The 23,951-nt window shown below is 44.8% G+C and overlaps 1 protein-coding gene across 3 annotated transcripts in view; it reads left to right on the top strand.

The window, feature by feature from the left end:
• The first annotated feature begins 3,856 nt into the window (after positions 1–3,856).
• Positions 3,857–23,951, top strand: part of MITF (melanocyte inducing transcription factor) — a 106,886-nt gene continuing 86,791 nt past the window's right edge. Inside the window, exons 1-2 of one of the 3 annotated variants that reach the window (XM_054076446.1) lie at positions 3,857–3,982; positions 4,141–4,255. In XM_054076446.1, the coding sequence (XP_053932421.1) occupies positions 4,152–4,255 (104 nt within the window). In that variant the 5' untranslated portion in view covers positions 3,857–3,982; positions 4,141–4,151. Of the gene's footprint in view, positions 3,983–4,065; positions 4,256–12,130; positions 12,396–23,951 lie in introns of those variants that run through there. The other 2 variants (XM_054076447.1, XM_054076449.1) reach the window with 2 other exon arrangements.

The following is a 23,951-nucleotide window of genomic DNA, read 5'->3' as shown; positions in this document are numbered from 1 at the left end:
TCAAAATAGATGCAGTTGTTTGTTTTATTCTAGCTATGATTTTTATTAAATCATTCTTGAAAGCAAGGCAGGTTTCAGACAATAGAAAACCAAGCTGTGCAATCCCAGTGATCCCTAAATCTGATTATGGGACTGCACCCCTGATGAAATCTGACTTTACACCCTAGGGATGTTTGGGACTTGCTCATAGGTCACCACTCTTAGAGGAATGACAATGCTGCAAGAAATCCTACTTGGTAAGGGTCTCAGTAGGGTTATGCCTATAATGAAAACACTAAAGTTCATGTTCTGCCACAGATTTGATGTTGACAAATAGTCTTTTTGTATTTTGTTTTTCACTTTGCTAAGTGAGATAACCATTCTTGCTTCCCTCCCTAAAGCAGTTTCACATTCATGACTAGAAAACACTCAACAGACCTACACAGAAACCTAGCTATATAGAATAGCTATCCAGAAATCTAAACCCTGTGTCAACGTAATAGTCACTGCATTTTTCATTTCACCTAATATGTATTTTGCTTTTAATTTAATTTTCTTTATGGCAACCTAGCTGCAATATTGGCATAGTAGGATTCACCTTTAAGTACCATGTTTGTTTTGGGGCATGCTTACATATTAAATCCTGCTTAGGCACAGTGGAAGTATTATTCTTTCACCCTGAAAAATAAACTTTAAAAAAATATTGTAAACACAAATGACATCTATTAGGAATAGAAGAAATCTTTGTATGACTCAGCAAAACTGTGAAGGTTCCAATTAGCCCAGGTGCAAGGAGAAATTACACCAAATACAAACTTTACATTGCACAGAGGAGGAATGAAAGACAGAAATAAAAGCTTCATGGTCTGATGAAAAGAAAACCAGCTTCTTTTCTCCTGTATGCACCAGCCCACTGGAGCTGTGGTGCTGAAACGAAGCAGTGTTGCCTAGGATGTATATTTGCATACTTGATCTTAGCTCTTTAGAACTCTCATTATAATATAAACACAGTTGAAAGCTCCTAAGCCATACATTTTGAACAGCAGAAGAGAATACCTCATTTTTACGCCTGGAAAGGTGTAAAAGGCCTACAGGTTTCTATCAAAGCAGGTAGCATGTCTTTGCTCATGAAAACCCAGTTAATCAGAAACACGCCCAACCCAAGGGGCCACAGCAGCTCAGGCTCATAAGCGTAGCTTAGCAGTGGGCTTTTTCTGAGTTGTTTTCAATTGTTTGTTGGTTGCTTTTTTTGCACAAAGCACTACTAGCAAGCCTACTGCTCTGCTCAGCTATCCCAGCCATCTGCCAGTGTGGGCTCAAAAGAACATTCTTCAGGGCCTTATCCAATTTGTTGTATCTGATTCATTAAAGTAATTACTCCTGCTATTAAGTCATTGCTTGAGTTTGGCAGCTGCATAATAATCTGGGGCCTAAATTTCTAAACCAAGCTAGAGTTTTTGTTTGGTTTTATTTTATCAAATCCCACATTGCCTGAAATGAGCAGAGGTCCTGGCAGTCCATGTGTGAGCAGTCTCTGTTGCAGCACCAAGCCGGGGAAACCGCCCTACAGCCAGGGCCACCACTGTCCGGTAGCTTTGGCATCTGTGACCAAGGAAAAGGGCATGTAGAAAAGTCTCTTTTCTGGCTTATCCGGTCTGCTGGACTTAGCAGTGCCACAGCAGTGGTGTAATATTAGCTGTAAGTGATATGATGACACCAGAATTATGAGGCATCAGTTATCAACAGCATCCTTAAAAGTCCCGGGACTTTGAGTTATGCTGTGACTTCATTTAGTGAAGCCAAAACTCTGGGGAAACGCCATGAATGAAACTTCCTGTGGCATTTCTGAACTGGAAAGTCCCTGTCACCCTAACATCACAGCAGGTAAGGAGAAAGGACAGAACTGAGGAAGATTTCTCGTCCTCCGGATTGTAAAGGGGAGGTACACAGCCCGTCATAAGCGTGACAACAGAGCCCTGCTCCTGAAATCCAGGGGCTGGGTAGGCATGGGATGTGTCTGACCCCTCACACCACCCAAACGCCCCTGTGCAGAGCCCTCTGAGCCCACCTTCCAATCCAGTCTTCCTGCTTCTGTTTGCTCTACAACCCGGCACTTATTGCAAGTATGATGGAGTAAGACAAAGACCAACTCTGTGTTCAAAGGTATCTGCACTTTGTTTTGTAATCCTGCTGGAGCCAATCTGGAAGACGAGGTGGTGTTAAAAAATTTCCACAGTAAATAAATGAAACCCAGCTGGCTCTCAAATGTTTAATTTTATTACACCTTTCTTTGCAATATTTATAAGCTAATGCCTATTTATAAAGTTTGAAGGAAGCCTCTCGGAGCTCTAAATACGCTGAAAACTTGTTCAGAAAAGCGTAAACTGTCCTGGGACGTGAATGCCCATTGTGTATGAGTTACCATAAATATCCCACCCTCTGTCCCCTCCAGACCTTCCCTTTTGTTGCACTCAAACCCATCATGGTCACAGGCTGTGCTGGGGAGGTTCAGATTGGACATTAGGAAAAAATTGTTCACTGAGAAGGTTATTGGGCACTGGAACAGCTGCCCAGGGAGGTGGTGGAGTCCCTGTTCCTGGAGGTATTTAAAAGATGGGTAGACAAAGTGTAGAAGAAAGCCAGAGAGGGATGTTTTACAAGGACATGTAGTGACAGGATGGGGGGGAATGACTTAAAATTGGAGGGGAGAAGATTTAGATTAGGCATTAGGAAAAAATTCTTCACAATGAGGGTGGTGAGGAACTGGCCCAGGCTGCCCAGGGAAATTGTGGTTGCCCCATCCCTGGAGGTGTTCAAGGCCAGGTTGGATGGGCATTGAGCAGCCTGGTCTGGTGGGAGGTGTCTCTGCCCATGGCTGTGGGGTTGGAATTGGATAGGTTTAGGGTCTCTTTCAACCCGAATCATTCAATCATTCTATGAGGTGCTTTGGGATATGACTTAGTAGTGGACATGTACAGTTGGACTTGATATCAAAGGTCTTTTCCAGCCTAATGAGTCTATTAGTTCCTCCACTAGCACAGCCACCACCCTAGTTTCGAACTCTTCTCGTAGCAAGGCTGGTATCCAGCTCTGCAGTGGCACAGGACACGATTGTGCTGCTGGATGCCAAGGTTGGTTTGGATGGGGCTCTGAGCAAGCTGACTGAGTTAAAGATGTCCTTGCTCACTGCAGAGGGGTGGAGTAGATGACCTGTAGAGGTCACAGAATCATAGAATAATTTGGGTTGGAAGGGACCTTGAAGATCATCCAGTTCCAACTTCCCTGCCATGGGCAGGGAAACCTCCCATGAGATCAGGCTGCCCAAGGCCCCATCCAACCTGGCCTTGAACACCTCGATGGTGTTCACCTCCAGGCAGCCACAACTTCCCTGGACAACCTGTGCCAGTGTCTCACCACTCTCATAGTGAAGAAATTCTGCCTTATGCCCAGTCTAAATCTGCCCCTCTCCATTCACACCCATTGCCCCTCACCCTGTCACTATAAGCCTTTGTGAACAGTCCCTTTCCAGCTTTCTTGGAGCCCCTTCAGGTGCTGGAAGGTCTCCTCGGAGCCCTCTCTTCTCCAGGCTGAACAGCCCCAACTCTCTCAGCCTGTCCTCGCATGGGAGACGCTCCAGCCCTCAGATCACCCCTGTAGCCTCCTCTGGACCCGTTCCATCAGCTCCATCTCCTCCTTATGCTGAGGATTCCAGAACTGGACACACCGCTCCAGCTGAGATCTCACAAGAGAGGAACAGAGGGGCAGCACCCCCCCCTCGCCCTGCTGGCCGCGCTCCTTGGGATGCAGCCCAGGATCAGATTGGCCTTCCGGGCTGCGAGATCCCTTCTAACTCAAACCCTTCTGTGATTCTACACCTCGGGAACACTTGACACGAGCCTTCCCACGGTTTTGGGGGGTCGGCAGCGCTGTGCGGAGCGCCAGCAGCGCTCAGATCCCCCCCTCCCCGCTGTAGGTGATGCAGCCGTGACGCCCAGAGCCGCAGGTGCGGGCCGAGCGCGGCGCGGCGGGAGTTGTAGTGCGGGCGGGCGGGGCGGCCCCGGGCCGGACTACAAGTCCCAGCGGGGCGGGCGGCGCTGCGTGGGTGCGGGCGGCGCGGCGGGGCTCGGCGCGGCGGTCACCTCCCGGCTCTCCCTTTCGCAGCGGCGGCGAGGATGCAGGCAGAGTCGGGGATCGTGCCGGACTTCGAGGTGGGCGAGGAGTTCCACGAGGAGCCCAAGACCTACTACGAGCTGAAGAGCCAGCCCCTCAAGAGCAGGTGGGACGGGCAGGGAGGACGCGGTGCCCCCGTTTGCAAACGACAACCCTCTTCCTTCTTCCCCTTCCCCCCCCTTTTGCAACACCCCATTACAAACGCGAACCCCGCGCTGCGCCAGCCCGTTTGCAAACGCTAAAACGACCCCCAACACCCCCTGTTTGCAATATCCTATTGCCAAAGCCGACCCCAACGCCCCCCGTGCGCAGCAACCCCTTCCAAACGCCGACCCCAGCACCTCCCGTTTGCGACGCTCAGCTGCGAACGCTGACCCCGCGCTGCGCCACGCCGGTTGCAAACGCTAAAACACCCCCAACGCCCTCGTTTGCAGCACCCCATTGCAAACGCCGACCTCGACATCCCCCGTTTGCAGGCGCCGGCCCCAGCACCCCGTGTTTGCAGCACCCCGTTCCAAACGCCGGCCCCGACACCCCTCATTCGCGACACTTAGTTGCAAACGCCGACCCCAGCAGCCCTGTGTGCAACCCCCCGTTGCAAACGCCGGCCCCAGCACCCCCCGTTCGCAGCACCCCGTTGCAAACGCCGGCCCCGCGCTGCGCCAGCCCGTTTGCAAACGCTAACACCCCCCCTCCGCCGCCCCGCAGGCGGCCATTTAGCGCTTCCTGCCATAACAGCGGCGTTGTTGGGCGGGCCGGCGTTATGTAAAGGGCATTGTTGGCCGTGCGGGGCCTGCCGGGGCAGCCCCGGGACCCTCGGGGGGTCGGTATCCCGGTGGGCGCCGCCGCTTCCCACGCCTCCGCCCGCCCGCAGGTGCGGCGGCACCGGGTGGCTCAGCGCGGGGGTTGTTGCGAGGTCTTGCAGCGTTGGGGTTGTTTTTTTTTGACTTTGGAGAGCGGGTCTGTGACAGGGGGATTGGGAACTTTTCCCTAGAAACGTCTTTTTTTCCTCGAGTGTTTTCTCCCCGAGATGTGCCCTTTATTCTTACCTGGAGGGGCTGCGCCGCGTAGGTACGGTCTGTATAGGGAAATAAGGCGTGTGTGACTCTCCCTTGCGGGGTGTTAGGTGCTTGCTTTCCTTCCTAGTGCTGGCAGAAGGAAGCAAATGCTTTACCTTATCTTGAGCATCTACATTTTCTGACGTGATACGGTTCTCCCTGCTCTGGTTTCCCATCCAAAGTATTCCAGGGTCAAGGAACCGTCCCTGTTGCTACAGCGCTCTAATCGGCAGTGCTTGGCTGGATGGAAGGTCATTGCTGCGAGTGTATCGTGTTTGTAATCAAGTCTGCTGTTAGCCTGTCTTTATAGTCATGGTTTTTTATAATTCTGAATGGTGTTCTTTGTCCGCCTGTGAACGCACTTGAAAAATGAATGGGAAGGTAAATATTTTTTTAAAAAATTGTGTTAGAATGAGCTTCGGTTGCATTGCCTGTCAAACACTCTTCAAAGTAAACAAATAAATGTTGTGTTGTGCTCTGGGTGGTTCATAAACATTGGAGGTCTTGTACTGAAACGTTAAAACCTCTGTCAATGTCAGGGCTGGGAGATCTGGGGCTCCTCCAGTGGCCCAGCAGCCCTGCCTGGCACTCAGCATTGGTATAGCTGAGAAACTGTGTGTGCAGCAGTGGGGATGTGCAGCCTGCCACAGCCTGACGGGCCAGCCAGCCTGACCAAAGTTGCCAGAACTCCTCTGACCTCCAAGGTTGCAAAGGGAAGGTAATGTTATTCAGGTAGCTAGCTGGGAGCCAGGCTAATGTGCAGAGAGGACAAAGCAAAGATGGGCTCAGCAGCAGTGGTGGGTTCAGCTGTGGTAGAGGCAGCTGGGAGACCCACATCCTTCAGTGCCCACATCACCTGTGGAGCGCAGCACTTGCAGGGTAGATCATGGAGCGCTGATGCCTTGCACTGTCGTTTCGTAGTCGTGTTTGCACCAGCCACGGGCTCTAACTGGTGTACAGGAGTTCTCTTTATGGATATCTGCTTCGTAGTCAGCAGTTTGTCTATGCTTTCAGATGTTGTGGACATGGAGCTTAGATACCAGGTCTGCATTTGACCTTGCACAGATGTTCCAACTGCTTTTAATTCCTGTGATGCTTTGGTACCCAAATGCACCTTTGTGTTGTTCACTTTGCTCAGGGGGAAGTGGATAAGCATACTCTAATGAAGCACTGAAATATTTGGCCATCTTCTAAATGTTGTCACTTCAGACTTCCCTTGACTGAATTGCCCCAGTATGTTCTGTCCTGGTACTCCTGCAGAGCCAGCACTGCCCACCCCTGTGGTTTAAAGGGACCCCCATGTGAGTCTTCCAGACATCTTGGTGGTGCCTCAGGCCAACATCTCTTCTGATATATTTCCAGGAGGGCTTGTAGGGTAGAAGTGACCAGATTGCCTCCCTCCCTGTCCTTCCACACGCATGCAAGAAGAGGGAGTCCCGTGGGTGGAACAACAGCCCGTGGTTTTCCTGGCAGATAGCGAACTGGCGTGTTAACCTCAGCGTAGAGTCTGCCCAGCTCACGTACGGCTCTTACCTCTAGATAGTCTCAGTTGTCTTCCTGGCCCTGGGGGAGATGAAGAAGCAAAGGAGCCAGGGGCCCTTTCCAGGTCCATAAGCTTGTCCCTTGGGCCAGGCTGATGAAACTTGATGATAACAGAAGGCAAAAGTTGCTCACAAACCTGTTTGTTTCATGATGTGCAGATCGTAATCTTCAAGGACTTCTGTAGGCCTTCAGCTTTGCTCAAGCCTGAAACTAGTCTGACTGATGATTATCAGGGGTAGAAGTCTGCTGCTTTCTCTTGTGGATGTAAATCGGGAATAATTGCATAGCAGTCAGTGGAATAGCACCAAGTCAGCTTGGTGTAGCATGGGACTGTGGCTGTGGGAATTGCTTCCTTACCCTCTTCTCCACGCCCTTGCTCTGGAAAAGTGTCTGGGGAGCAGGCAAACCAGAGGCAATAGCTGGTGTTAGGAGATGAGTCTGTATAGCAATCTGCTCTTTCCCTGGTGAGAACTACTGATCTCCCAGCAATATTCAGGGCTTTCGCTGATCTCTTTTAACCATAAGAGGTGAGAAGCATCCTCCACTTACACATAGACGCTGACATTTTGATTACATAGAAAAAGCCACCCAGCTCAGAAATATGCAAGAATGCCAGTGCTCTCAATCAAGAAGAAACTTCTTTAGTTGCCCAGTTTAACTCAGCCCTGCTGATACTGCTTCCTTCACTCGGTGAAACTCCTGTTCATTTCCTCCCAGATTAACTGGATGTCATATATTGGAAAACAAGCAAAGATTTCTTCTCTTCAATATGCCGTCGCTGTTACTCCATCCATATTTCATAATTGCAATCTGCAATCCAAAGCCACAAGGGGTCTGATAATAAAAAGCTTTTTGCAGTAAACACTGTACTAAGTTAGGCCAAGCCACAACTGAGTGCTGGAGGCCAGGGGAAAATGTAAGCCCGATGAAAACCTTTAATCACAAAGGATGAAGAGAATACATGGGGCTGGGATACATCAGTCCCAGTCATATTTCCTAAACCCCTCACACTCATGAGAAGTTTGCTTCTTGTGCTAAGTGCTAGATACATGTAAGGCTTCTCTGGAATTTGCTGTGGTTTAATGTCTTTGAAAACTGAGATGATGTTTCAGTTGCTTTGGTTTCTCCAGTCACTTTTCACTTTGGGAGGAAGCTGGGTTGTATGACTAGCCAGTGAGACAATGAGATGTATTTTTTTTCCTCACTTTCACACTTTATTGCTCTCCTGCTGTACTGTCAAAGGGTAACAATTTTAATGTATAAGTACATGTGCATAAATATGTATGTATTCCTCTAATGAACAAGTAAATAGGAGTCCTTTTCTGGTACAAGCAGGGCACAATGCAATTGATGGGGTTTTATCTTCAGGCAGTTGGTTGAAGAAAATAAGCACTTATTTCCAAAAGTAAACACAGATACTGCTGTGTCTGCATGCAGTCATGAGGATGCTGTAGGCTTAAATTACCTCTGTCATACTACTAATGTGGATTCTTCAAATCTTTTTGACTTATTAGAGCAATGTTTTGGATATTAAACTGGAAGTAAAGACTTCACAATCTGCCTTTGTGTGGGGCAATCTGAACTAACTCTGATGTGCCAAATGCAGGAAAAAGTGTCTTATTTTCAATTGCTTTTCTGGTTTCTCTGTAATGTGTGTCCATTTGGATGGTACACACGACCTAGCAAGTGCCAGCAAATTTTTGTCAGTAGTTGTGAATTACTGCCTTGCTCTTAATAAAACCATGTACTTGCAGGTGGATTACTGCTATTTGTGCTGTTTTCTGTTGCTTTTTCTCAGCTCCTTTATTGTCAGACTGGTTAAAAAGCACCTGAATGATCCAGTTACTGAACTACTTTTAATGGAAAAAATATTAGGAAATGCTTTAAGTTATATGGTAGTTTTTTAGGAAGCTTAATCTTGCTTTGTGAGCAATAACATTGAGGTGTAGAGTTTATTACTGAAGCAGTGATGGTTTTTATAAAATTCTCATCATTCTTGGTGTCAAAATGCTTTTTTTTCATGTCAACCTTGAATATTTTACTTGTACCAGTTAGTACCTTGTCTTTATCTGGTTAGGATCCTCTGTAAAGGATCCCCATTCTTCCGATGCTGGGCTAAACATTGAAGTCTTGATTTAGCTAAAACTTGCCTTTTAATCCACAGCTTTTGTTCAGGAGGTATTAATTTCACCAGAGGCACACATCTTTGAAATGTGTACTTACTCTACAGCTAAAGAGAACTTCTCTAAAGTGCCTCATTCTGCAGATGATCAAATTTAATTTTGTAAATGAACTTTGCAGCATGATTAAATTTGAACTTGATTACATTAGGCTTCTCAACATTAAGTTTGTGCCTTGTCGGAGGTAGTCTTTTCATATTACTGCTATTTATGGATCTTATTCAAGTGTTTTATATTCTGTTTAGGTTCTGCAATGCAGTTTGTTGAAGCTCCTGCTTATATCTGTTCCAGTTGTGCAAGAAGTGGAAAATATCCTTTATTTAGAACAGGTCACATGTGCTTGCATCCAGGAACTGCGTCTCAGTGTGTTTTTAAAAAAAAAAAAAAAGTATCGTGGAGGAGCAGATTTTAAAAGTTCCTGAAATATTTTTCCGTCTGTTATAGAGGAACATTGCATATTTTACACTAAAAGGTAATAATAGCTGAGTTTAAAGTGAGAAGTAGGCTGGCACTGACTGAAGTCCATGGTAAAAGTCTTGGCTGACGTCAGCGGCAGTAGAGCAGAGCCAGGAGTGTGTGTCTTTCCGAAATCTCTCTGGTAACATTTTTGTGAGGGAGTCAGTAATCCTATGTTTATTCTGTACCTCAGATTTGCTTCACTGGGAAGGAAACCCTCACCACACTTTTTGTACCCTTTTATTTTTGAAAAGGATCTTAAAAGGAAAGGCTGCAATTGGACCGTCTGTTCTATGAACATGTGGAGATGATAAACAATATTTCTTTATATTTCTTTATCCTGGAAACCGATGCTGTTCCCTGTCTGTAGCAGCATTTTCTGTGGTGAGAGATCCCGGTTGACCTTTTCTCTTATGTGAAACGCTCACTCTGTTATTTGCAGTGGGCCTTTGCTATTTAGCGAGGAAACAGAAATAGCTCATGAGATTCAGTTCAGCATTTGCTTTGATAGAAACTACTGAACGTCACCTTTTTGCTTCCCTGGCCTGCTTTCCTCGGGAGGATTTTGTTTAGCTGCCAGGCTGATCAGGGAGTGCACAGATATTTTGAGGTTGAGCCGACTGCACTGACTGTGCACCTTCCAGCACACACGTGTTTTCTTTTTATTTATCAGAGTGCTGGCTGTACTAGTTGTGTGTAAGTACATAGCACTCCACGTGAAATAAATCCATAGCGTTCTGGTGATCAGGAAGCTTCCCTTGCTGGCTATTATCTATTTACAGAATCCAGGTGATAATTTGAATCGATCTAGTCTTCTGCCTTTTAAATGGCTGAAAATAAACCCATGCAGCCCTAATGACGGATGGCAGGGGTGCCCCTGGTACTGCTTGTTTCCCTCTGTGTAGTGGAGTTAACTTCACAAGCCTGTGAACCGGAGTTTTTGAGGCTGCTCTTAACCTACCAGTAGTCATTATCAAGTCATTGCGTAGCTTATTCCACACTGGCTATGTTTTTATTTGACACTTGGGGTGATATGTGGGAGGCCAGTTCCAGCACGGTGACAGGCAGCATGAATATTCCTGCTCTATGGTTTGGTCGGGATCTAGAAGGAAGATTGGGAAACAGTTGGGAAAGAAGAGGCATGCAGATGTATTATTTTGTAAACACGTCTAGCTTCTCATTGTGTTCTATTATTAAAAGTTTACTGGAGAGAAATCTGTACAGCTGCTTAAAAATGAGGGTACAGAATAAACTTGTTCCGACACAGAGCTGTCCTCCTATTTCTAGGTTTGCTTTCCAAAGTAACGCGCTTTAGAACTTAGAAAATGAAATGGAAGGAGTAATTTTCTGTTTGCTTTTCTGCTAAAGATTGAAATTGCGTGTTGGCTGTTAATTGTCTTCCGAGAACAATCTGCTGTTGCGGTGCTGAGAACAAAATAAGAGCCCAGCCTCCATGAAGCTGGTCAGGCTCTTGGCCATTATTGTCTGCCTTGTTCTGTTCTGGATTTGAAGTGTTTTTGAAATGCGTTGGTTGTAACGTTTTTATTTGGAAAAATTCACTGTCTTTTAATATCATTTTTGCTCGGACAAAAACAACGCAATTAAGCAGTACCCTATGACTGATTGTGCTGATCAGTTAACTCTTGCATTGCCATCATATTATACTAAAACTGTGATTATTTTTTTATTTTTATTATTTTTTATTTTTTATTATTATTTATTATTATTATTTTAATAATCCCAGCAGCTAAACAGTAACAGGACAATTACTGACTTGCGTGTAGTTTTACAGTTCACTTCATGCTGGGGAAGAGCAGTGCAGGAAAAGGAATATTGTTTCATATTCGTAATATGACAGTGCTGCTGTTTTAACTGCAACAGCTGTATAAAAGCTGACGCTGCTTTATGTGTCAAGATTGAAATATTTACGTTCACTGAAACTGAAGACTGTAATATAGTGTGAGACAGGTCACCCTGTCCTGCAGCCCATCTTCGAGGCAGAAGTTACATGTAGTTGGCTATGGTAGACGTGCCAAGGATCTTCTTGCTGTTTTGGGGTGCCTTTAGAAAAGGCTCTGTCCCAGTATCTTTGACCAGAATTTCAGCTTGTGACTTGCATTTGCCCCAGTCGTTGATGTCTATTGGCTTCACCTGAAAATCAGTGTTTCAGAGAGGGTGTAGGAGTGTCCATGTGAAAGAGGATGGTGGGATACCAGAGGGACAAGTACAAAAATTGTGGAAGTTGGCAAGGAAGGCGTGGAGTACAACTGCTAGCTACTACTTTAACGACTAATAGTGCCTTTGGATCAAGCTCATTTTTTCTGGTAACATCTCTGCTGCAAAGGCTGCTGTAATGTTTGTGTTAGCAGCTTTCTGCCAAGCATGCAAGTCAGGGTCTGGTGGCTTAGAGCTTTTTTCCTTCCGTGGTAAGTGATTATGTAGAAACCCTCTGCAGGCTCCCCCTGCCCTGACCTGCTCCTCACAGCTGCTGTGTGGACTGGACTGGCAGGTTGAAGGGCAAAAATGTGTTGCTGTGATATATAATTACTTCTTCCAGCGTGAGCCAACAGAGCTGCTTGCTGTGATGATTGTTACGTATGCTGCTATGTAAAACAGAATGCAAGTTTAATGTAGGGTTCAAGCTAGTATTTTAATGTTGTAATTAACAGCCTCGTAACAGTAAACAAGTTTGTTGTTTTTTTTTTTTTTAAAATCAGTTCCCATGAAGATTATTTCTCTATGGTGTAGGCAGACATACATTTGCAGATGTGGAGAAATGAGCATCAAGAACAAACAAATACCTCTTTTTCCGACCCTTTTTCTCTTACTTTAGAATATACAGGTATGGTATCAGGCAGCTGGAGATCAGTCCTGCAGTCGATATCTCATAGGGACCTTCCAGCTAAGGGAAACAGTCGCATTTGAGATGATGCAGCAGTTCCCACCTCTTGAAAGAACTGGATTTGTGCTTTCTCGATGCTCTGCAATAAACAGTGATCTGGTTTCACAGGTATGTTTCGCCTTCATCCGTGTTGCTTTTATGGCACAGAGTGGGCATAAACCCACCTGAATGTGCTGCTTAGGCTGGAGTGGCTGGGTGGAGTGTGCTGGGTGGTCTGGTCTTCTCGGAATATCTTGTGAGACCATCTATGAAGAGACCGCTGAAGTTACAGGGAGTAGGAAGGAGGTTTGTATCTGTTCAGACCTACAAAGGCAAGCTTTGTTTGTCTGTGTGCAAGGATTATGTGCCTGGTTTGGCCTGCTGTTACATTAAAGGATTTATTTATGATGAATTCTGAGAGAAAAGGACTTTACATGATGAAAGTTAAGTGTTTTGGGTACCTGGAAAGATGTTGATCAGCTTTGAGATATTTAGGTACCAGAAGCTTGCCAAGTTTAACGTGTTTAAAGCACCCCACCAGGATACTGTATTGTCAGAGCTTGCCTGTAACCCTGGCATGCTGAGATGCTACTTCTTGTCTTCACAGTATGTGACAACACAAATGGCTTTATGAGTGATTGAAACCTAGTAGGGGCAGGGTTTTGGGATCTGGAGACTAGAGAGGAGTAACGAAGAGAAGTAGGAACAACTGCAATGTCCTGAACAAAGAATGCTTCAGAGAAGGGAGACAGAATGGTGTATGATGGTTATTGATCTGATTGCCAGCCATCCTGTTGTAACATGTAAACGCATACAAAAAGAGGGGTTGCTGTGATTCTTTCTGGAGGAAAAGTAGCCAGCTAGAAAACTTGGGATGGAGCTAAATTGACTGGGAACTGTTTCAGGGTGAGATGATGGGAGCAGACTTTGGGAGCGATCAGATAACAAGAGATGAGGAATAGGGGCAAGGAGGGGCTTGTGGTCCTGGAGGTTCAATCTGAGAAGCTGGAGTAGTACTGTGGAGATGGAAAAGGATTGTTGAGGTATCTGAGTGGGAGAGCCTGTCTGAGCATGTTCTGTGCATATTTACTATTCTTTGTGTTTTACCTAAATAGAGGAGAGAGTTTATATGAAATATGGCTGACTTGGGAAATGCTTTTTCTGGGTGTATCCCTGCATAGTAACATGAAGCTGTAAAGCCAAGCTTAAGAATGTAGAGGTGGAGGGAGCAAACCAAACCGTTTTTATAATGTTTGTGGAGTTCAGCCTGAATAAATAACAGTTGGAACCTGAGAGAATGAAATCAGAATGATGTTGAGATTACATATTGAGTGTACATAGGTAGGAGGGGATTATCTTTCAGAAAAGCGAAGGGAAAAACCCCATTCTTTGGGCTGCTTGTTGGAAGCTGGAAGGAGTTTTGGGGCGGGGTGAGGCTCTTGCAGTGGGTCTGCTGGGATGCCATTAACTACTGTGGTTGGGTTTCTGCTCAATCTAGTTAAGTTTTATTTCAAAATATATACAATTGCCAAATATTTATAATTCCACCCAAGCTCAGCAATGCTAAATGCACATCCCGATATCGGTCTGTCTAGTGGCAAAGTTCAGAAGAGTTGCTGGCATCATTTATTTATTTATTGCTGTTGTAACACGAAGGCTGCTATCTGATAAATAATTATTCCACCCTTGGAGAAGGCACATTGTAAATCTCTTAAACTGCTCCTTTGTTTGTTAGGCTTGTGCATAATGAGTTTGGAATTTAAAATTAGTAGTATGCTATGCAAGTGCCTATTTCATGACCTCATCCTCCTCCTCGGCTTGCCTGCCTGTCCACCTGTCACATCCTGCTGGGCACCTAGGGCTATATTCATAAGGGGAACTTTGGTTTAGCTTTGCATCATCTCATTTGTATGTTCTGCTGCCTAGTGGAATTGGGGAAAAAAAAATGAGGTAGGTATGTAGGTTCCTTACAGAACACACCGGGAAAAGGTAGCTTCAAAGAAGGTCCTGACAACCAGCATGCGGAGTGGGGAATTGCCCGAGTCAGCCAGTGAGGGGTGTAAGAAAAGCCTGGTGTTGAATGCTGTCCCTTGAAGATTTGGTTGTCTTGTCTAGGTGAGCTGTCGCTAAACCTTTCTTGGAGTGATGTGCCAAAGAACAGATCCCTGTTCTTACAGGGACAGTATGACACACCTCTACCTCAACTTTATTCACTTGGGATACGGAAGTTTTGAGACACTGTCCTGTCTGTGACTTCAAATGTGGGATTGAACATCTCTGTTACGCTTTGGAGTGCCCAAGCCAATAAACCAGAGGCTTTTTGAAGTGTCTCTTTTGTCGACGCTAGTCTGGTTTTGCCTTGTGGAATATTCATTGGACTGGTACGGGGAGGGAGGAGTGGCTTGGGGTAACGTGAAGGAGCGAGCATTCGCCCTGGATGGTTCTCACTTGGCTCCAGAAAATAGTGATTTGTACAAAGTGGAACAGCTCTACCAGGAAGCAAGGAAGATGTGCTCAGAAATTAGATCATTTTCAGCTCCATCTGTTTCTAAAAGGCAGTTTTCCAAATCTCTGTAATTGGGGTGGGTCACAGCGTGAAATATGGGAACCTGCTTGAAGTATGAGTGGTGATAGTCTGGGCATAGGTAGCTCGATGAAGGGAGAATGTCTTTAGGGTTTTAGGAAGCAGAGGTTCCTGAATTGCTGCAGGAGGACAAAGAAGTTGAAGGGTGATATGGACTCTCTGATGGCCAAAGGCTTCTCAGAGTGGTATGTATTGGTGAGGAAGTTGTCAGGCAAAGGTGGATATTAACAGTGAAGACAAGTATACAACAATTCTTGAGAATGCTTAATTTTTTTTAGGAATGTCAAATTGTTCGTGGTGCAGCAATCTGAGCTTGAATCATTGTAAAAGTGGGTTATTTCAAATGAGAAAAGCAGGCAGGGCAGGAAATGAAATAAGGTGATGTTTCTATCACAGACTTGTTTTTTTGATTTAGCTTGTTGCACAATTTACAGCTTCAATGGAATTGCAAAACTATTCTGCAAGTGATAAATTGGTTCCCAGCTATTAGAGCTTTTGATACTGTAGGAGCTACTCGTGCTGAAGATGCTGTGGGCCGGCAAGGATTTTCTGTTTTTCAAGTGTGTTGAGTAATGTAGAAAAGCATGAAATAGATCTCTCTGTTAGGAGGATCTCGGAGGTGCTGGAGCTGTCCCTGCAAAGAAAACAGGGCTGGCTGAAAGTGGTGAAGTGGCTGCTGCGTGTTGGCAGAGATGGGGAGGGTCTTTGTTGGTATTTTTGGTATTTCCCAAAGGCATTGGGCACCCTGGGTTTATAGCAGCCTCCTGCTTTCTGGGAGAGATCCATCTGAGTAGGCAGTAATTACTGTCTTTCCAAAGGAGTCTGTTTTTGAAGGAGGTTGTTACTTATCCTTCACTTAGCCTTTCTAATGAAGTTGATTTTAAGAGCTGTGCTGGGGTACCACAGCTCCATAGCATGGAGTTTCCCTCCTCTGGGTCTGCAGTGTTTGCAGTGGTCTCTTGCACCGGTCTGGGGTGTGTGTGTGTGTTCTTGGGTCACAGGTGGGATCTTTAGGGACTTACTCTTCGAAACTGTTGACTGTTTGGCCTTTTGCCTTGCAGCACCACTTGAGACTATAAATAGACCCCTGGAGGAACAGGTCCAATGAGTTCATGTTCCCAAATGCCATTCTGCTGTGCTGAGCGTCGCGCTGCGTGCCAGCTCAGCGAGCTGAGATCTGGAGCACCTCCGATGGTGGTTGCAGTCTCAACTGGGAATCCCACCGTTTTTGTACCCAGAGCTTCTGCTGGGCAACCTGGGCATTGCAGCTGTTTAAGGTAGCCACAGAGACCGAGGAACACAGAAGATGACGGATCCTGCTCTCCCAAAGGATTATGAGAGCATCAATGTGCCACCAATATGGTGTGATGTTTAGCACATTGCAATGATGTTCTTGTCTGTGCTGTTCTGACTTGCTGAGGCGGAAAATCAGCAGTACTGCAGGGAAAAAAATATTTTGATAAGTTTAGAGAAGAAATGCTTTGGTGATTTCTTACAACTCCTCTTTAAGTATTAGGTTTGCTCGCTAGCCTGTTTTCTCATCTCGTTTTTGAGACGTGCTATGAGCTGGAGGACGGTACTGGTTTGTAATGTTAGCAGTCTCATCCCTCTGCTATCTGATAACTCCTGCCCCGTTGCTATGAAACGTTTTAGTGAGATGCTGTGTAAATGGGATGAATATCCATCTGTAACTGCAGACATACTTTTCCATGGCTCATCTCTTGCTGATGTTTCTGATCAGTTTTCTAATTCTACCCTGGGTGGATTTGAATGAATTCTGGTGTTGTCATACAATTATGTGATATGTGTTTCTCATCTGTAATTTAATACCTTTGCAGTGAAGTTTATTAAGTGTCATAATGCAGAAAATAGCAGTATCTGTCCTTGTCTCATTGCAGTGGGTTTATTTTTTTATGGCAAAGACTTTCATAGCTCATGAAATTCCAATTCTATAATCGCTATTTACTCTAAGACAGTTTTCCTGGTGTTTAAGAGCTGCAGAAGCAGGCCGGAAATGCTAAATTCAGCTGCTTGCAGAGTCACCGGCAGTGCACAGGTTGTTCAGTAGGTGTTTGGCTTCTTGTAGCGCTATACGGAATGCTGGGCTTCGGGGGCTATGTGATAGAAAAGCAGCTCCTCCATTCTATGTGTAGCATGGCAAGAACTAAGTGGTAGAACTAGGAACTGTGTGCACTTTGTTTGGTGGCACTTAGAGTTGCAGAGCACCCCTGGCAGCAGAAAGGACGGTGCTCCAGAACTGCGAGGTTGTATTGGTTGTGTTGCATTTCTGCTGGAACAAAAATATAACAGGCTCAGCATTTGCACTTTCCACTTGTGTATTGTTTTCTCTTTATTTTGTGTATTTAGAAAATGCTCTGCTCTGCAAACTGCTGGGTTTAGTATTTTCTGTGGAATGAAAACCATCTGGATAATTTAACTGATTTTTATTGAAGTTTTTGGTAACAGGCTCTTTTCTGTTTCCTGGCATCTTGTTAGATGAAGATGAGAATTCGAGTTAAAATTCAGGGAGGTAACAACATACTGGTTTATGACCTGGAATTTTATAAACGACTTGGGCTTGTTTGAAGTTGCAGAAGTAATTGAAATATTGAAATTACATAAAGTCTCTCCCAAAAGCAGTCTCACCGAGCAAGTACTTGCCATAGGCTTTTTTGTGCCCCCTCAATGCGCTTCGAATCCTTGGCATAGTGGGAGCTGCCAGCTAGAGAAAGCATCCAGCATTCATGCTGAGGTGGCTTTGGGAGAGATCAGACTCAAATGCCAGCTAAAGTTAAGTTTTTTTAAAGACTTCCATTGATCAAACCTCCGTACAGCAAAACGCTTCCATTTATCATTGTTTCGGAATCCAAAATAGTTCGGTTGGTTTTATACTCGTGGGTTTAATTCTGCTGCAGCCTCGGTGCTGTAACAGAGACAGGAGTGCTCTGCCCTGATCCAGCGAATCTTCAGCACATGAACCCAAGACTCTGTGCTTAAGTTTTAGCTCATGGTTTGAACACAGTGCTGTACTGGGCAAAGAGCTCAGCATATCACAGGCTGTTAAATCTGATGTACCTTTGAGCCTGGTACTGTAATTTTTAGTATATTCCACTTTTTTTGAAATACTACTTAGAAAAGTGAAAAATCTGACTATAAGAGGATAAATGCGTGTTATTTTTAAACGTGAGAGGCAGAATTAACTGAAGTTCGGTATTAACAGAGGAAGAGCACCGTCACTCGTTTTTCTTTCTCCTCTCCTGCTCTCCCTGCAAGGCTTCACTGCCCATTTGGTTTCTGATGTCCTGACGATAGTGTTGGCTTATGGGCCTAATTTTTTTGAGTGGTGTGTTTTATTTTTCTGTTGAGATGAGGATTTTTTTGGTGGGTATGGGTTTTTTTCTTTTTTGTTTTGTTTTTTTTTTTTGTGAGGTGAGGGAAGGTGGTAAAGTTCTCAATGTTGGAATGTTTTGGATGTTTGAGAGGTATTTAGGTTTGGACTTGCTTAGATCATGAAGAACAGTTGTTCCTTGAGCACTCGTGTGTGCCTCCTGAAGAAGGAGCTGATGTGTCTGCAGCTTTCTGAATCCAAACTAGGTTCTTTTCAAAGCCAACCACAGCGTTGTTAGTCTAATATCAGGTGTCATGTGGACAGGTTCTGAAGATTTGGGATAGTTATTTTCAACAGTCTTATGGTTTTCCCTGTGGCTGTGAAGAACCACAAAGTCATTGAGGTGACACCTCTGGAGATCATCTAATCCAGTTTTGCTGCTCGTCATGTTGAGTAGGTTGCTCAGAGCCATGTCTCATTGGATTTGAGTATCTATAAAGACAGACTCCACAATTTCTCTGGCTGACCTGTACCAGTCTTGGTGACCCTCATGGTGAATAAGGGTGTTTTTCTGTTTAGTGGTTTCTTTTTTTTGTGTGTTGGACATAATTCAAAACCAGTGTGTTTGAGTTGGGTATCACTGTATGCCCAAGGCAAAGTATGCAGGAGGCTGCGCGCCACCTCTCCTGGTTGTGCTTCTTAAGCATTGCTTTTCTAAGCAAGATGAGGGTAGTTGCTGCATTATCTATACTGTTTCAGTTTGTCCTAAAAGCAAATTGATTGTACAGGCATAGTTAAAAGCCCCGGCCGGCAAAACTTCTGTGTCCTTTTCAGTCTTGGCTCAAAGGTTGCCAGGTTTTCTTCCTTGTCTTGATCTAATCTGGTTTGACACAAACTAGATATTTTTGCTCTGTCCTTTCCCACTGTGGACACATGCAAAGCACCCTACATTACATTTAATAAGCATTTCTGCTTCAGTGCAGAGGTTGCTTCCAGAGCTGCAAAACTGTACCTTGGTGGTGTTCGTGTAGAGCGTTTGACAGATGCTCGCTGTTTGCGATGTTATCTGGATGGTGTAACACGTATAACAATTCTACGAGGGTGTTGACTAAAATATTGCAGTTCTTTGATGCACCAGTACTAACTTGTCTGCTATGAATTCATGCACTAAAGTCAAAATTACTTCTAAGATAGTAAACATGAACTTTGGCCACTTTGTGTTCTGGGATGATTCTAGAATCAGTTCCTCAGTGTACTGTGCACAAAGTGCCTTTCTGTAACCTGCAACTGTTTCTGTTTGTTGGGACAGTGTGCAATACACTTCTGCCAAACTGTAGAGAATAACTATCACACGGAATTGAATATCTAAGCTTCAGTCAGGAGTGAAGTCACCTCTTGCCTTGGCTGTCCTGCGTCATGCAGTTACCTAGGACTACAGTCTTCTGTGGTTTGCTTTTGGCCGTTACAAGGACTAACAAACTGGAGATCTTGCAGAATATGTTCTTTAGCATAAAAAAAGGTTTACTGGAATTACTGGAAGAGTTTACTTCAGAGGTGCCTTCCAGGGTAAAATAAAGTGTAGCAGTCAAATGCAGATCGTTAATGACGTTGCCAGTAGCAAGTAAGAGTCCAGTGCTATGCCATACCGTAGCAGTCTTACTTAATTCACTTCGTATCAGAGATAGATAGAAATGCGTGTATTCGAACTATACTGTTTCCAGTTTGTGTTTTCTGAGGCTCTATTCATTTCTTTGTCCTGTCAAGCTCTGACACGTTTGGGTAACTGGAGTTGACTGGCAATACAAAACATCAAGTATAGAAATAAGTCACGTTTGTTGATCCAGAGTTTGTTGCTTTTACATTTCCAATAAGTATTGAGAAATAAGCAGAAAGTTAAGGGTGTTTTCCCAGAGTAGCAGTTTTTGAGGAGGAGGCTTATTTTGTTGTTGCCATCTGGAAGCTTCAAGCAAGCCTGAAAACCAGTAGTGTCAGTGGTCTTTCTTACTTTAAGCTTATGGGTGAGGATGATGTCTGCATTTATGCATTCCTTTCAGACTTTTCTCGTGTGAATAAGAGTAACTTTGGACATCAGCACAGCAATATCTGCACTCCGTCAGTGCTGTAAGGCTTAGCTCTTAGGTGCCTCAGAGACAAAATACGTGCCATGTGAATACTGGATTTTGGCAGATGTTGATGGTAGTTTTTGTCTCTACCTGTACTTGCAGTTCGGAGAATGTTTTACCCTATCACTTTTGTTGGTCTCCCTTTGTTTATTCTAAGCCTCAAATGGAAATAAGGAGAAGCAGTGGGGGAAAGATCTGGTTATTTGCTTACAAAGCCATCTCAAAATGCCACTTGAGTATCTTGCTACAAATGCAATATTTGGGAGCCAGAGGAGTTCTGGCCTCTGTCATGTGGGTAAAACCTGGGATCCTGGGAGGTCTCACTGTGTGAGCTGCTACTTGAATAAAACTGTTGGGGCAATTTAACTTTGCAATGCTTAACCTCAATTAAGTTGTCAAGTTTAGCATTGCTTTAGGCATTAATATAGTTTTACTCTCACTTAAAAATCTGGTGTAGTAATTAACCTCCATTTTATTCTGGAGTTCAGAAGGTGCTCATTTAATGCAGCAAATCTAATGTCATGTGAATTAAAACATGAAAGATACTCAGTAATGAGAAACTGAAACAGGGTAGTGCAGAAATTGGATTATATACAGTTTACAGGGAGCCGTGCTAGATGCAGAGTTCTTAATGAAAAGCATTGAAGGCACTGCCTTCCCTCTGCATTTGCATGGTTAAGGAACGTTCTGAATTTAGTTGGCAATTAGTAATGGAGTTGGGATTCTGTTGTAGCTCACTGACTTGTTATTGTGCTTGGCTTTATCGTACAGCTTTTTCTGAAAGCTGGGCATGGCCTGGCTGTGACAATTCACCTGCCAGAAGGTGCGAGGCATTTGCAGAGGCTGGGGCAAAAGCATCTGAAGACGAAGTGACCACTGGTTCAACTGAGTGATATGGAGTAGTAGTTGAGATCTCCTTTGCTGTTGTAACTGAAGACTGAATCCAGACTTCAACATATTTTGCCAAGTTTATTGTTGGAGAGAGGCAGAAGCATGGTACATGGGAGAACTACACCTGCAGGCGGTAGAGTTGCTTTACAAAAATTGGTCTGGCCTTTGTCATTTATCGGATAGTGTTCTTCATACTTCTGTGCCCATATTTTATGTCCTACCACAGGCACCACTGTCACAAAGAAAAGTGGTCTCCCTCTTTCCTTCAAGAGGACTGTTTAGCTGCTCTCAGCGTTCGAGTACAGCTGTGTGCTGCTGCTCCTCTCACAGGAGCAGGGCTGCTGTGCAAGGGCAAACAGGTTTAATTCTCCCTAGGAATTATCAGGCTTATTGCATTCGTACGTGGAGGATGTGCAACTGGTAAGTCCCCTGCTTTTCAGGACTGGACTGCTGCTGTGACATCCATTCACATAGTCTGATTTGCCTCTGTATTTAAGGTGTAGACCTTTTAAACAGCCCAGAAAACTACACCAATTTCTACTGCCCAGAGGTTTTGGGTGACTGTAGGGGTAAGGGGCAGCATTCTCCTTATTCTACTGAGCATCATGTGCACAAAACGTTGATTGCACATCTTTTTTTGGTCTGGGTATAGGGGACTATGTAGTACCATCAATTTGGAACATTAACGCAAAGGCATTTGCAGAGCAGTACTGTCTGTCACACATTTGCCTTGTGATGTCCATTCTCATATTAAAGCACACTTCTACCAGTTCTTTGTCTGCTCCAGTGGATTGCAGTAACTTGAAGGTACAGGAGGCTCTGCCTTCGCCCAGCCATCTCCTCTGGAGCTTAGATATGTGGAATCAGAGGCTTTGTCTTTTCTATCATTTGAGTGATTTAAGGTGGGGGGGGGGGGGAGTAGCCTCTTATCAGTTACTTAACTAGTTTATTTCCAAGGCAGTAATGTGGGGTAAAAGTTCAGTTGGTGCAGGACTCTGCACTGTGCGAGGTGTGGTGTTTTGTGCTGCACGCGAACTCTTCTGGCTGCAAGCTGCTGCTGGAAGGTACGGCTGTGCCCATGTGTGCCTTGAGACCTAGTCCTGCACCCTGGGCAAGAGCTGGCTGCTAAACGGCTCTAGGGAGAGTTCGTTTATCTCACTGATTCAATGAGAAAGGACCACACATGCTCAAAAAAGTTTTCCATCTGCTTACAGAACTGACTTGTGCTATGGCTCAACAAAGGGAAGGGCTGAGGACCAGACTGTGGGAAGGCAGGACTCCGCCGCCTTTGGCAGCTTGCAGTTACGTTCGGTTGTTGGGTTAGTTGAACTAAAAAAAAAAGAAAATCATACTGCTTATATTATAAAAACGTGGTGAAAGCAACGTGCGAGTGGTATGGTTGCTGGCCTGTGGTTGGATTTCTGTATGCAGCTGAATTTTGCTGTCATAAACAGCATTCCAGTAGGAAGTGTGACAAATATCATGCTTACAGTCAGTGACATCTTTATCAGTGAGTCTGGTTTAATTTTATGTGTCTGATTCTTGACATACTGAGTCTTCTAAATGAATGAATGGTAAAGCCAGTGGTCTGGTAACCTGCCAAGGCTCTTCTTGAGCTTTATGCTTACTCCATAGGAACCACATCCCAGATATACTGGCTCACTGAGGTAATCATCTTGGGGCTCAAGCATAGTTTAGTTAGTTCTGTGTAATAATTGACTGATGTCAGCTGTACTGCAGTAGTTATCTGTGTGCAAAGTCCTGGTTCATAGCAAATATGACGTAATGCAGGTTAACACTAACCTCTTTGACCATAGACTAAGCTAAGCTGTTTTAGTACACGTTGGCTGTGATCTAACAGCACACGTGGCTGCACTCGCTGCTCAGCTGCTGAATGGTAACTTGTTAAGCCAAGGTATTTTGATTGGCTGCTTGAGTCCTGCCACCAATGAGACCTGGAATCACTTGTGTTGACTGCAGTTTTATCTTCCAAGTCGTCGTGTGTTAATCCATTTTCCATGGAAGACTGAAAATTTAGATAATGGATGAAGCAGGATCGAATTCTTCCAGGAAAGAAGACTGCTGGTTACCATAGACTAGTTTGAGAGGGTTCGTATCTGTATTAACTTTCAGAAGACAACGTGAAGCTATTATGCAGTTACTACCCACTCCAGGATCTGCACATCAATTAGGAGAGGCTGCTTACTCATGGTCCTCAAAAGTTGTGCCGAAATAGCTATTACATTATGTCAGAGCCCGTATTTTCATCCTGAACTATTAATCAGAACATAAACCTTGTTTCTTTTCAGCAGCTTTGTATGTAGACCTAGGACTTCGATACAGGGTACTTTGGATCTGCAGTGGTTGAAAAGGGCTCTTCTGTAGTTGGCACACGTCAGGGAAATTATGATGAAATGTGATGTTATTTTGCCAGCAGTATATCTGGGAACTTCTAACAACAAAGCCTGTTGTAAACAGCTTTTGTTCTTCGTGTTATGACTTATTCTACTGTAACACTTAGGATCCTTGCTCAGGACATAGCATCCCGTGCTGCGGGTAGGTGATGTGTGAGCGTGAAGACAGGCAGTGGGCTGCTTCACAGCAGATCTGCAGTCTGAGAATAAGGCACCAGAAGCAGATGGTTATAGGGGGAAACAATGAGGCAGAGCTTGGCAGCACGAGGGGAAGGAGCCCCAGCACGCCCGCTGCCTTGCTGTTGTCAAAACCCTGGTCGACATCTTGCCCAGGAAAGAGCTCTT

This window comes from Cuculus canorus, chromosome 11 (genome assembly GCF_017976375.1).
Source record: "Cuculus canorus isolate bCucCan1 chromosome 11, bCucCan1.pri, whole genome shotgun sequence".
NCBI classification, from domain to species: Eukaryota; Metazoa; Chordata; class Aves; order Cuculiformes; family Cuculidae; genus Cuculus; species Cuculus canorus.
Note: the sequence above shows the minus strand (reverse complement) of the source record. Positions and strands in the feature narration are given on the sequence as shown.